Source organism: Primulina huaijiensis, chromosome 2, assembly GCF_012295235.1.
Source record: "Primulina huaijiensis isolate GDHJ02 chromosome 2, ASM1229523v2, whole genome shotgun sequence".
In the NCBI taxonomy this organism is placed as follows: Eukaryota; Viridiplantae; Streptophyta; class Magnoliopsida; order Lamiales; family Gesneriaceae; genus Primulina; species Primulina huaijiensis.
Window position 1 is genome coordinate 21,592,465 of NC_133307.1, and position 14,329 is coordinate 21,606,793.

The following is a 14,329-nucleotide window of genomic DNA, read 5'->3' on the forward strand; positions in this document are numbered from 1 at the left end:
CCGAGTCTTTCGAATCCTTGCACGGGTATGTATGATAGAAATTAATAAATTTTTTACAGAGCTTAAAAAAAATTAAAGATCTTTGCTAAAATTCTTTATTACCCGACGTAACAAAGAATGGATTTTTAATATTACATTTTATCTGGTTATTTTCCAAAGAATTAAAGGAGGGATGTTTTATTGTTAACGGATGTTTAAGGGAGTGATTTTTGTTTTTATGATATAATGTTGGTGATGAACCTTTAAATGAGTTTAAGCTGTGACCAGTGAACTTTTGAATTAATACGTTTATAAGTAAATTTTATAAATAGAAGCTGAACTTGAAGTACGCAGTGGCATTCCACAAATAAGGGGGGGAAAACGAAGGGCCAAAAAAGAACTTAAAGCAACGAGGTTCAGTCAAATTTTAAAGCAATCTATGTTCAAGCACAGCCCTTAATTAATGGGGTACTCTCACAAATATTCAGGCCAAAATCCCATTTTGATGCATCGTCTTCCACCCCCATCCCGTGTGATTTCACGCTGGAAACTTTCTCAATCCTCCCATTGCGCCTCCACCACTCCACCATGTCCACCTCCATCTTCCTTCTATGGCTGGTGAGCATCCCCTTCACAATCCATGCCACCCCACAACCTAAAGGTATCAAAAAGAATGAAATCATATATATCATTCAAAAATAATTACATATATTCAGTAGATTTTCTATTGCTTTTCTATTTTGTGAGTATTATTATTTCTACTATTTTTTTAAAAAAAACAAATTATTCATGCAGGTTACCTCCTAAATTGTGGCTCAAACCATGGTGTAGAAGAAGGACAGATCGAATATGTCTCAGATGATGAATATATATCAGTTGGAAACAAAACAACCTTAGATAGACCAGACATTTTGCCAAGATTACAGACTCTCAGGTATTTTCCCAACGCAAAAGCCAGAAAATACTGCTACACTTTCCCTGTGATCAAGGGTGGGAAATATCTTGTGAAGACTATATATTACTACGGAGGATTCAATGGTGGGAACGAACCACCTGTGTTTGATCAAATCATTGATGGTACAAAGTGGAGCACTGTGAATACCACAGAGGATTACGCAGTGGGGGGAACCTCGTACTATGAGGCCATTTTCATGGCTCAGAATAAGTTTCTCAGTGTTTGTCTTGCAAGAAACGAGCACACTGCTGTTGGTTCCAGCCCTTTCATTTCATCTCTTGAAGTATATAATCTTGATGATTCTGTTTATAATTCGACCAACTTTGAGAAATACGCGTTAGCCACTGTTGCAAGAAGCTCTTTTGGCTCTAGCGGAGACATCATTAGGTATGGAAGCTCTGTTTCATGTTATCCCGAATCTTCGCCTATAGTCTTGGTTGGACCTTAACAACGTACGGTTTTCAAATTTCTCGCATAGTTTAATTTTTAGTTCATTCACACATATAGAGAGAGGTTCACACTGCATAAAAAATAAGTACCCGTTTTTAACTTTTGAGATGAGATAGAAGTTTGTATTTTGTATCTTTCTGAGTTTTTGACTTTACTTTAAAATTGAAATAAATGATGCGATTTTTTAACTGTCAGGAGTGCTAGAAGTACAGTACTAATTGTGCATTTGTGTTGATAGGACGAAATAGAGTTGGTAAATCTCTTGTTCACATTTCAAATCCAAACACAAATCATTGGCACACTATCTAAAATGGATGAAATCATGTTGCTAACTTTGTTGCATTCTGTGACCAATTTTCTTGTGTAAAGTGATGTATGAGTGCAATATATTTAACTGATCTTTGAACAATACACTTGTCGAGTCAGTTATCCAGATGACAGTTTCAACCGGTACTGGCACCCTTTCACCGATGACAATCCATATGTCTCGAGTCAAGTCAGCGTAGACCATTTGAAATTTTGGAATAATCCACCACAGATGGCCTTTTTGTCAGCACTAACGACCAGTAGAGGCAAGACTCTTACGCTGAAATGGCCACCATATTCCCTCTCCAATGGACACTACTACATTGCACTTTATTTCCAAGATAATCGATCCCCGAGCCCGTTTAGCTGGAGAGTTTTTGATATTCATGTGAATGGACAGATATTCTACCAAGATTTGAATGTGACAGATGATGGTGAGAATGTTTTCGGGACAGAATGGCCGCTTAACGGGCAAACTGAGATATCTCTTGTTCCCAAAAATGGCATTCCTGTTGGGCCATTGATCAACGCTGGTGAAGTTCTTCAGATTTTCCCACTTGGAGGAAGAACTGTGACAAGAGATGGTAATTTACTTTATTCATTAATATCCAAACAACTGGAATGCAATTTGAGAACGAAGGTTGGAAATATTTTACTTTAGATGTCCTAATAAAACGCAGCCTAAGATTGCATTTGGATAGTGAGCTTCAAAAGGTAGGGAATCTGAAATCATCAGAGGGAATCTATTAAACTTATCTGGATATTTTTCAATTCATGGATTTTAAATTTGTTAACTACTGGTTTTAATGTATTACACTCGTAATAAAGGGTTTCAAATCCTTGCTTGGTGGAATTTCAAATGCACTCCCTTGATAAATTCTTTTCACGGAAAGAATGCTTTCAATTTTCTTGCCTTTTATATGTTCTTCTTGACAGTGGTGGCAATGGAAGACTTGAGACTTGCACTGAAAAATCCTCCAGAAGATTGGGTCGGGGATCCATGCTTGCCTAGTGGAAATTCATGGACTGGAGTTTCATGCTCAGAAGGAGATGTTATTCGAGTTATCTCTTTGTGTGTATTCTTTTACTATACAGTCATTTAAAACATCTTCAAAGTCATAACCTCCAAAATATGACTAAATTTGACATCTTAGAAATTCAGTATTATATTGTATCCCAGTATGATTGTTATGAAGTCATTAAACGTTTATCGCGTCCGTTTAGGCTCTATCACTGGTTTTATAGTTCCCAAATCTGCATGTTTTTCACGCACTGGTTCGAATATGAATGTAGGAATCTGACAGGCTTCGGATTGTCCGGATCACTGCCAGCAAGTATATCCAACTTAACTGCACTCAGGCTTCTGTAAGTGATTCTGAAATTCTTAGTACATCAATGTATGGAGTTGACATAATTTTTATCATTTGAATTTCAGTTTACTAGGAGACAACAGCCTTTCAGGTTCATTACCTGATTTGAGAGCACTGCAGTCTTTAGAAATTCTGTATGCTCCAAAACTTTTACCCTTACGTATCAAGATTCACATCCATTATAATTATTAAAAATTAATCAAATATCTATGTTTTGATCCTTGAGAAGGCATTTGGAGAACAACCAAATTGAAGGGCCATTCCCAAACTCACTTGCTGAACTACCTAATCTTCTTGAAGCGTAAATGCTAATGCATATACCCTAATATTTCTGCTGCGATTTTTTTTTTTAAGATATTTAACAGATTTCTTAACTTTGCTTCAACAGATTCTTACAGAACAACAGGTTCAATGGTAGCATCTCCGAGGAACTAAATAACAAAGACGGGTCCATCAAAATTCAGTAAGTCTTGAAATTGCTGATCTCAAATTTGCGGATAATGGCTGCTGAAAATGTAAATGAAAGTTTACTTTTAAAAAAGTTTTAACCCAATTCCGAGGTGGGAAATGTGAGACTTGTTCTTATGAACAGGTGGTGATCTATGTTCTGCCTTTATATATCCTCGGTAAATTGTCTGTGGAAGGTAGAATGATGCGGATAAGATATAACAGAATTGGAGAAATAGAGAAACAAAGTATCAAAAGTTTCTGAACTGCAGCTTATCATACCAAGATTATTTTCGACTCGAGTTTGGAAATCAGATTCATGGTCTCTTTTAGAGAAACTGCTACTTTTTATGTACTTCATTTAAAAAAATATCAATTTTTCCTTTGATTTTGTTATACAAGCTAAAAGTATTGAAACGTCCAAGTCTTAATCCGGCCCTAAGTATATACATTCACCTAGGATTGGAGATTGGACCATAGATAGCAAACTTTAAGGTTATAACCTGTTTTTTTGTTGGCATTTCATGGAAACCAGAACTAAAACACAATGAAAATTAAAAAATTTCGGTAAAAAGATACCATCAACAATTACAACTTTGGAAAGTAATTAGTTTTTTTTTAAAACACAGTGAAAATTAAAAAATTTCGGTAAAAAGATCCCATCAACAATTACAACTTTGGAAAGTAATTAGTTTTTTTTTAAAAAAAAAAAACTGTTTTTTATGTAAATAAAAAAAAAACTGTTTTTTATGTAATTTATTACTATTTGAATTGATTTGTAATTCTGAAAGCCCTTGAATAATTTATATAGGAAAGATAAAATAAAAAATGAAAATTTTAATAATTTTTATTCAGTTTCTATCTTAAAAAATGAAAAATAAAAAAGCACTTAAAAACCTCATCTTCAAGTTATCCAATCCAAAAAATTGCGCCATGATCGTTCCAAAATGCTGATTGAGGTTTAACGGAGGCACTCTGCCGCCACAACCGTTAGACCTCCAATTTTCGTTCACTCTTTCCCTCCTAATATGTTTGATACCCAAGTAAACCACAACAATGGTACCTTCAAGATCAAAGCATTAGCATCACTCTCTCCACCCACACATTCGAAGTAAAAACCCAAGAAATTCAAGAAAAATGACGCTTTCTCAAACTTTGTAACAATATTCAACAAAAACCCACATGCTATTTACAAAGATATGCAGAAATTTGCTGAACAGAACAAACTTAAAGAAGCACTTGCCATATTGGATTATCGGGACCACCGTGACTGGCATTCCCCACTAATGTCCCAAAATTTTCATCGCTTAATTCTACTTGTGCGAGAGTCAAGTCCATTGATGCAGCGAAGCAAGTGCACGTGCATGTGAGGATTAATGATCTCGAAAAAAATGAGCTCTTGCAAACAAAGTAGGCACAATTACCGGGAAGTGTTGGGATCATTCTTGGAGACGAGGGCTTCAGGTGTGAAGTTGAATGTTTATAGCTTTTCTTGTTTGATCAAGAGCTTGGCGGGGACTAGTGCTTTGACCCAGGGACTGAAAACTCATAGAATGTTGATTATAACTTGATTGATTGAGAGTGGTATAATTAGGACCGGTTTGATCGATACATATTTCAAATGTGACAGGATTAAGCTGGCAAACTGTATACTCGAGGAGTTCGAGGAGAGGGATGTTGTGGTGTGGGAAACCATGATAGCTGGTTTTGGTCAAATAGGCTGCAAAGGGAAGCATTGGAATACACCAGGTCGATGGTAAGGGAGGGTATATAAGTTAACTCAGTTATATTGACAAATATTCTTTCAGCGACTGGAGAAGTTTTTGCTCGAAAAATAGGGCAGGAGGTTCATGGTTATGTGACCAAAATGAAGAAGTACTCGAAACAGTTGTTTATTCAATCTGGATTAGTGATATGTACTGCAAATGTGGAGATATGATATCTGGAAGAAAGGTGTTTTATGGATTAATGGAGAGATGTTATTTCTTGCACCGCATTTTTATCAGGTTATGTTATGAATGGGAAGTTTGAGCAGGCGTTAAGATCAATTATATGGATGCAACAAGAAGGGTTTAAGCCTAATGTTGTTACAGTTGCTACAATTCTTCCTGTTTGTGGAAAACTGAGGGCATTGGAAAAAGGGATCGATGCGGTCAAGAATGGATTTCTGCCTGGTTTATCTGTTTCTACTTCACTGATGATAATTTAGTCGAAATGTGGTGTTTTGGACTACTGCTTAAAAGTGTTTCATAACATGGAGAAGAAGAATGTTATAGCATGGACAATCCTGATCGAGTGTTTTTCGTGCAATGCACATGTCTAAACACCGGCCAAGACTCGGTGACTATAGCAAGGATATTGAGTATTTGTGGAGAACTTAAAGTTCAAAAACTTGGGGGAAGGAGATCCATGGACAAGCCTTGAAGAAAGATTTAGAATCAATCCCTTTCGTTTCTGCAGAAATCATAAAGAATTATGGTAACTGGGAGCAATCAATGAAGCAAAGTTGTCATTAGATGCCATTCGTGTTAAGGGATCAATGACTTGGACTGCCATTATCAAGGCATATGGATGCAACAGTCGTTATGAAGAGTTGCATCTTTTCGTCAAAATGGTGTCGGGTGGTTCCTCTCCAAACCAATTCTCCTTTAAAGTGATCTAGTTTTTAAATAACCCGAAATATAAAATCAACGCCTCTCAAGAACATTACTCTTGCCTTATCGAACTTCTTACTCGTTTGGTCGACTTGAGGTGGCCGAGAAATATATACCAATGACATCATCATTGGCTTGCCAATAAATCGTCTCATCCTGTTTGTAATCAGTTAGTGTTCTTGCCATGCTAATCGCCAAAAATTGCTACCCGGGTATAAATATCCACACTGAAGATATAGAAAGCATCTTAGTTTTTTTTGAATTCTTAAAATTCAAACTTCCATCGTCCCTGGTATTGATTTCAATCACTATGGAGCCTGCCAAATCTTTGGGGTAACATTGGGATTCGATGGTTTAAGTTTGAGAAAGATCCGTTAACCCCAAGGTGTACATATTGATTTTATCTTGACATACTTAATAGTAGGGGTGGCAAGAAACCCAAGACCAACCCGAATCCCATCTTACTCCTGTCCTGAAGAAATCCCGACGATTTTCTCCGTCTCGATCAATGTCTGGAGAGAGATTGGAAAATTAATACCCATCCAACCAGATTCTCGATCCGACTTGATTATTTCAATATTTTTAATTTTTTTTAAAAAAATTATTATCTTATTAACACAAGATTTTAATTTTAAATAAAATAACATTGAGTCAAAAACAATATAAAAATTGACTAACATATTTGAAATGACAAAAACTTATATGAGACGGCTTCACAGATCGTATTTTGTGAGACAGATTTCTTATTTAGGTCATCCATGAAAAAATTTTATTTCTTATGCTAAGAGTATTACTTTTTATTGTGAATATCGGTAGGGTTAAGCCGTCTCATAGATAAAGATTCGTGAGACCGTCTCACAAGAGACCTACTCATTTGAAAAAAGTTAGCCCACATATGGCTATTTTAATGTTTAAATTATGAGTGGGTCTCATGTGAAACCGTCTCACGGATCTTAATCTGAGAGACGGGTCAACCCTACCCATATTCACAATAAAAAGTAATACTCTTAACCTAAAAAGTAATACTTTTTCATGGAAAACCCAAATAAAAAATCTGTCTCACAAATACGACCCGTGAGACCGTCTCACACAAGTTTTTACCTTAAATTATATTGTTAATTGATTCATATGAATAAAAAAATTAACACAGAAAATATTATAATTCAAATAAAATCATAAAAAATAAAAAACAGTTTATTATAATTTTCTCTTTTAAGTCTAACTTAGAAAGGTGAAAAGATCAAATTGTTGCTCACACTCTTATATTTATCGGGTTATCATCTTCCTAATCAAATGGATCTAGAATTTTCAGGATATCCTCTCCTTACCCAATGGGATTCCAAACTTTCGGTTTCGATATTTACGGGTACTGGAAAAAGAGGAAAAAAATATTATCAATTATTATTGGGACAAGAATTGGGTAAAGTGGTTAGGGGACCGGTCCCGACCCCATTCCACCCCTACCCAATACTTAGAATTATAACTCCATCGGTAGGGGCTGTCACCATTGTAACTAAATTCTTTGAATTTATTAAATTGAAACTCGGTGTTTTCACAAAAAAGATTTAATATAAACGATAATCTTCAATATTTGGTTAGATAAATCGACATTTTCAGTATCATCTCATAGAGTCATGAAATTTATAAAGTAATAACATGGCATGAGATGCCAAGCGCTTCGGTACAATCCAAAGCCACCGTAGGGTAAAGTTTACTCTTAAGTTTGAAGGAAAATGATTTCCTAGAAGAAAAATGAAGTCATAAAATTATTGTAACTGTTGTTACCAGGAAAATTTATTAGACAACTTGGTAATTTTCTGTAGAAAGCAGTGTTCTCTGGGAATATTTTGGAGGATTCCCTCCCTTCAGTGGTAAAACGTTGACAACCTGCCAACATTGAAAACAGTTAAAATCCCGAATTATTTTTCAAAAACAAAATCCCGAATGCTTAGAAATACAAGAAAAGTGACAAGTGCTACTTGAATGAAGTTCCTATTATTTTAAACTCGGAAATTTGTTTTTGAAAATATGTTTGGCAAGAAATCGTTTCAACTTAATTGTTTTCATGTATGTTTATGCATAGGCGTTAACTTGCATACATTGTGCTTAAAGCCCTCTGTTAAAATCAAAACGCATAAAAACCGAATGGCTAAAACCTAACATAAGTCCGAAGTTTTCATATGCGGGCAAGGTTTTTGCGTCATATATGATTGCCGATAAATCGAACAGGCCAAACAAACAAGACCATCGTAATTTACTCTTTCAAGAATTACATGCTTAGGGGACATTTGTAAGATTGGGTATAGTTAGAACAGAAGAAGCAATGCAAGAGAACTCCATCTGAAATGAGTTCATTTTCCATTATCAGTCCCAATCCCGAATAAAAGATTACATAAAAATGCAGTCACTCTCATGATTATGGATTGCTCAAAAGTTCATCAGTTTTAATATGCTGTGAAACGAAAACTTACCGATTTTGAAATGACAAAACAAGACATAATAAAAAGGGGAAGAAAGAAACCTTGAGATCACTGAAAGTGCTTGTAGAAGTAAAACACACAGAAATTGGGAAAAGCTCAGAAGTGTCTACGGCAGGAATTACAAATTCCATGGATCCACTGCAAGTTAGCCGACACCAATCAAACCAAATAAGCAAGCTACAAGACTGTTGTACACATGAAACTGAATAGCAATTTTGACAGTAAACCAACCTGCGATTCGAGTTATCAATAAGCACGATAGTCCACTCTAAAATAGACTTTCTGGAATCATACCTGCAAATGGGAAACAATGTGACGCTGCTGTGACCACCAAGTAATTTGAATTAAGATTGTGTGAACAGGTATACTACACAATTGTTTTCTTGATTAACTAGTACACTATTCCTAAGAAATTTCACTTCCATGCATCTCAACAAATTTCCACAAATATCCCAGCACTAGTGCCCGGCCAGTCACTCAATGACGTCTCATTCAAAAAGGACTAGAACCACATTCCTTAAAATTTATGCCCATTTTCCCTCCAAAGAAAGATGCAGAAGTTTCAGCAATTGGAGCATCTAACATTGAAAATTTGACCCAAAACCATTGTGCGCATGCCAAATTAAAGTATCAAATGCAGTATAGGAGGTGCCTGGAACTCCAGTGTAATATTTTCATGCCATCACACCAGCAATCAATCAAGACTATACACATTTCAACAAATGAAACAAACCAATCCTGGAAATATTACTTTCATGACAATATTAGTCATAACTTTTAATAAATTCGAAAATAAACCCTCACCTCCACTCCCCATCAATCTGTTGTACTCGTGGTGGTTCACGAAGAGCAAGAACAGGAATTGAAATGACAACATTTTGTAGATCAAACATTGGTGGAACTTCATACTCCAAGTTTACATAGGTTTCATTTCCAGAAACAGAGGGCCAGCAGTTAACTGCAAAGAAAGTCTGAAAGTGAACAACTAAAAAGCACGGAAAAAAAATCGGGTGTTGTGTTGAGAGCGGGGGTAAGGGTATGATAGCAGCAAAGCTCACTTGATAATGGCACAAAAGACTCATCCGCACTTTGCATTCTCCACTTCAACAGACTAACGCCATCACCAGTAGGAAATGGCCTATTTGGATCCTTGAGACCTAGTATATTTTCACCCGAAAACAGTTCTTTGTTGACATTGGGGTGTGTTTTAAAAAGGATTCCTGGATTGCCACCAGTTTCAACCTGAAAATTTTTGAAATAAAAATATTTATGAAATATACAATCCTGATACCTGGAACAAATATGAGAACCCTTCTAAACAAAATAGCAAGAAAATGAAGCTAGCATAAGGCACAAGAATGGAGAGACAAAACTAGAGACCTGAACTTGGATGAGTCCATCATCTTGGTTAAGTATTTGGAGTGACAGGGTACCCTGTAAATCAAAGCTTCCAAGACCACCATCCTGCTTCAAAGTTACATTAAGCTTTTCTTCAACGGTTAATGTAACAGGATCACTTGGTGGTGGTGCAACTGGTTTGGACTGACCAATACTTGGTCTCACATCTTCAACAATCACTTCACCTTCAGCTTTGAGAGATTCCAAAAATTGGTTGGTCCTTTGCATTTTCCCAAGCTTCATACCAAGACCTTTTGGTGGAGCTGATGCAGATGCTGGTGGACGACCTAATTATTATAGTTATAGTAGTTTAAAAGCAACAATCTCAGTCACTAGTGCTCAAATCGCGTGTCCTGTAAACTATCACCAAAAAAGCATCTCACGACCAACATCCACCAGGCTAAGCATACAACAATAGAACATCAAGATCAACTTGATAAGTTGATATCATTTCCAACTATTATCCACAAAGCCTACAATTATCAGTCATTTGTCATAATAATGGTTATCATAATAATGATGCAGCAAGCTTTTTTCCAGCAAACAACATTCTGTAGCTTATACTAGATGTAGATGGTTTTGTTAAATGCCAACTGTTAGAAGTAACTTTCAGGGGCAACTATAGCTACATGGTGCCTTATTGTACTGCTACGGCAAGCATCATGACCAATATGATCCAACCCATACATTCATGACAATGGTTGAGATTCACCATTTTTTAGTTTCTGCAACATCATAAGATGGCCTTGCATTGTTCTACACTTTCATTTTTCAATTCCCATTCCCCCAGGGGAACACCCAAAAAAATCACATGATAAAATGGACAAGTGGTGTAATTTATGGGTTTGATTTTATATATCAACAAACTAAAAAGAAAGTGATGTGACATAATAGTAGATGTCTCAGCAACAAAACATAGCACCATAAATTTTATGTTCACGGAGTAGAACAGACTATTCAGCAGTTTTTAAAATTTCACGAGGTAAAGCAGATATAAACCTTTAGAATTAGAGGATTGGGGTTCCAAGTCTGTGCTTAATCCAAATACAGAACCACTTCCAAAACCACCACTATTACTAGATATGCTGGTGTCACTCCCAAAACCAGTGTCAATTCTTCCAGAACCCATTGACTGCAAAGACATGAATCCTCCTTTCTCACCCCTATTCTTCTCAATCTAAACAAAGTTAACATAGTAAATCAGTATACTGGTGATCCACAAAATGATTCATCGATGATAAGAATCATGAGTTGTGCCTCAACCAATTACCTTGCTTTTGTCAATTTCACTAGCTTTACGCTTCATGACATCCTTAGTCTCGTTGATCTTGCTTTGTAATACCAGCTTGTGCAATTTTTCTTCATGACTTTCCATCTCACAGTATTGTTTGACTTGTGCAACTGTAACATTTTCTCTGTGCCCGAGAGAGATGACCTCGTCAAATGCAAAAAGAATCTCAAAAGCGGTATTGCCAATGCCCTCTTCATCTAGTGTATAAGAATATTCAGGAACCTAAATGTGATTAAGGAAATAGTATCACAATATTAAATTCACCAAGTGAAAAATTGTTCCATGGAAAATACTAAGACTTCGAAGAACTAAAACAATTTCAGCTGCATGCTATTAATGGATGGGAACAGACACTATTTTTACTACTTCAATTTCTGATGGAAAGAAATAAGCATGCCTAGCCTGAAAGAGCAAAATACAACTGTGGCGAGGTTGAGCATTACTCAAAATAAAAACAATAACAGTTTCAGTTAAGATTGACACTATCCATTTGCGGTTAAAAAGGATACAAGCTTTGAAAGTAGCCTCAATGTCTCCAAATCTTCAAGTATGTTGCTCTGTTTATTTGTGACAAGAAGCAAGTACAGGGACTCTATCGGCTGGTAAACATAACGGACATTTTCGGTCTCAACATATGTGTGCTGTTTTCCTGTTCCAACCAATTTGGGGAAGGCTGCAAGGTATCCCTCAATTCGTATCCGAGACATATCAACGAACTGCCTTGAAACAATGGCTGTGGAAGACATAAAGTTGAAGTTAAACATGGTCATCAGTAGTAGAGATAGAAAAAACTGTGATAGCAAACATATTGAATTTGAATGCAAAAAATCACCAAAAAAACTATATACCTACAATGATAAGGGTGAAACGTACAGTGGGAAACAAAGATTAATGCACCTCCAGTAAGGAGTGAAAAGGGAAATAGAGGGGAAACAATTCAACACAAAGAAAAACCACGACAAAAAAGGAAACAACAGAAAAAGAGAAATTGATCGAGCCAACAGAGGAAATGGAAAACTCTAGCACAAATTCCAAGTAGTTTCACGTTCGTGACAAACTTGCCCAAATCAAATTTCCACAGAAAAGCATAAAATACATCATCAAGGCCAAAGAAAAACGAAACAATATGCAAAGCAATAAATTGTCAAGAAATACTATTGAATTCAATTAATAAACGATAACTTTTTGACAAAAATCTATATTAGATCACTTTTAAATTTTAACCATTGAAAACCAATGAGACAGTCAATTTTGAGTCTAAAATAACGACAGTGTCAAGCCCTTAACTATGATATAGTTATGAAACAATTTTTATCTTATACCATGTCTTCACTAACGCAGTGACCTTCACATCAATTGGTAACATGAGGAATATATGCAAATAAAATTCAATAGATACACCACCATGTTGAAACCAAAATCCAAAATAACAAGTCACCCCATCATGATCTCTTCAAAAGGTTCAATTCCAAACGCGTTGCCAATATATCTTGCGCATATGCACCGTGTCTGTAATTATTCGGTATAAATAGAAACAAAGGTCATATTTTAGGGTTTTATTAAAATGGCCACATCCTAAGAAGACCCCACTTTTGCCATCGAAAAAATGTCTGGAAGTTGAGATGAAGTCTCCATTCAAAGCCTCACACAACCACACAAACTTTAGGATTCCAATTACCTGCCAGTTCTAAATGAAAATTTAACCCAATTTGACACAGATTTTTTAACCAATTTTCAATTATATCAAAATCACAGTCAAACGAAACTCCAAGAAAATAGACACTATCCTCTAAAACCTTAAGGTACGATGATCAATAGTAGCACCATACACATCCAAGTTTTACTGATAAAAGAACCGAAACCTGAACTTTGAGAAGGTTACCTTTGCCAGATTTACTAATAATGCTAGCGGCAAGCACAACCTGAATTACATATTACGAAGATAATCATAAATAATTTTAAAAAAAAAACAAGATAATAAAATTAACAAAAAAATAAATGATGAAGGCATTTACCATTTCGTTCCTTCAACTTCCACCAACACTCAACAGGTAGAAAAAGAAAATGAAGAAGCGGATCACCTAACAACACTTGGAAATGTAGAAAAGAAAAATCAATTTCACATCAATCTCAACAAAACATCTCATTCCCATAAATAGATTCGCACACAAATGCGCACTACGATACGTGACAGCAACCAAAGACCAAGATCTGGATCAGTAATGTAGAATCATTATTTCCCCAGATCGATAGATTTAGTTCGAGTGTGATTCATGCTGCACAAATCGCATACTTCTAGATAATCAGCACCACCAAAGATGGTGGATCCCGGAATTAAGCGAAAAACAGGCCCATACCAGATAAAATCTTATTTAGAACAGATCGAATTCGAAACACGCAGGACCCTAAGTGCAAAATATACTGAGAAGAAATTATTATAGTACCTCTGAAATCACCGGGATTCAAGCGAAGCAACGGAGAGAAGTTACTCAGTGAAATGGTTTAGAAGAATAATGATGGCTGAAATACGCAACCAAAAGGGTTGAATATTGGGCTTTTATAATCTGGGAACATTAAGCTACATCTGATACAGATCTAACGGCCATAATGAGCTCAACTTATAATCGCCGCTATTACAGATTTTGTAAAAGTGCACGCACAAAATATGAGTGCATTCTTTATGTCTAATATTATGTATTATAAAAAATAACATATATTCTTTTTTTTTATATCTTAATTTATGGGTAGGGAAGACTCGAACTTGAGTCGATACAAAAAAATTCTGGTGAGACCATTGGGCTAAACACTCGGTCTCAAAATAACATATATATTCAACATGATAATGTTTATGACTTTGTAAATACATTAGAGATTTATGTCAGTTGGTAACACCCGACATGGTTTAATGTACATGAGAAAGCTATATTCGAGAATATATTTACATGTTTTTAGTGTTTAACTAAAAATACACGATATAGTTTGGTGCAAGAAGATCTGAA

At 35.7% G+C, this 14,329-nt stretch overlaps 2 protein-coding genes and 1 pseudogene across 3 annotated transcripts; 2 read left to right on the top strand and 1 right to left on the bottom strand.

Moving 5' to 3' along the window:
- Positions 1–346: 346 nt before the first annotated feature.
- Positions 347–3,881, top strand: LOC140969536 (probable LRR receptor-like serine/threonine-protein kinase At1g67720). The gene is made up of 9 exons (XM_073430905.1): positions 347–640; positions 775–1,321; positions 1,811–2,274; positions 2,627–2,762; positions 2,984–3,055; positions 3,126–3,194; positions 3,290–3,361; positions 3,449–3,523; positions 3,653–3,881. Exons 1-9 carry the CDS (start codon positions 568–570, stop codon positions 3,657–3,659), a joined length of 1,515 nt encoding a protein of 504 aa, XP_073287006.1. The 5' UTR covers positions 347–567; the 3' UTR covers positions 3,660–3,881.
- Positions 3,882–4,367: 486 nt separating this feature from the next.
- LOC140959902 (pentatricopeptide repeat-containing protein At1g71460, chloroplastic-like) lies at positions 4,368–6,598 on the top strand (annotated as a pseudogene).
- Positions 6,599–7,732: 1,134 nt separating this feature from the next.
- Positions 7,733–13,925, bottom strand: LOC140969543 (coatomer subunit delta-2-like). 2 transcript variants are annotated; one of them, XM_073430916.1, is made up of 12 exons: positions 13,775–13,925; positions 13,346–13,420; positions 13,213–13,252; positions 11,840–12,063; positions 11,310–11,552; positions 11,039–11,216; positions 10,022–10,326; positions 9,700–9,883; positions 9,446–9,599; positions 8,873–8,935; positions 8,683–8,779; positions 7,733–8,048 (listed from the first exon to the last, which is right to left on the bottom strand). In XM_073430916.1, the coding sequence occupies exons 2-12, from the start codon at positions 13,346–13,348 to the stop codon at positions 7,959–7,961; spliced, it is 1,581 nt and encodes a 526-aa protein (XP_073287017.1). In that variant the 5' UTR covers positions 13,349–13,420; positions 13,775–13,925; the 3' UTR covers positions 7,733–7,958. The 2 variants fall into 2 exon arrangements, with proteins under 2 accessions (XP_073287017.1, XP_073287025.1); XM_073430924.1 differs by having other exon boundaries at positions 13,346–13,411; positions 13,775–13,859.
- Positions 13,926–14,329: the final 404 nt, after the last annotated feature.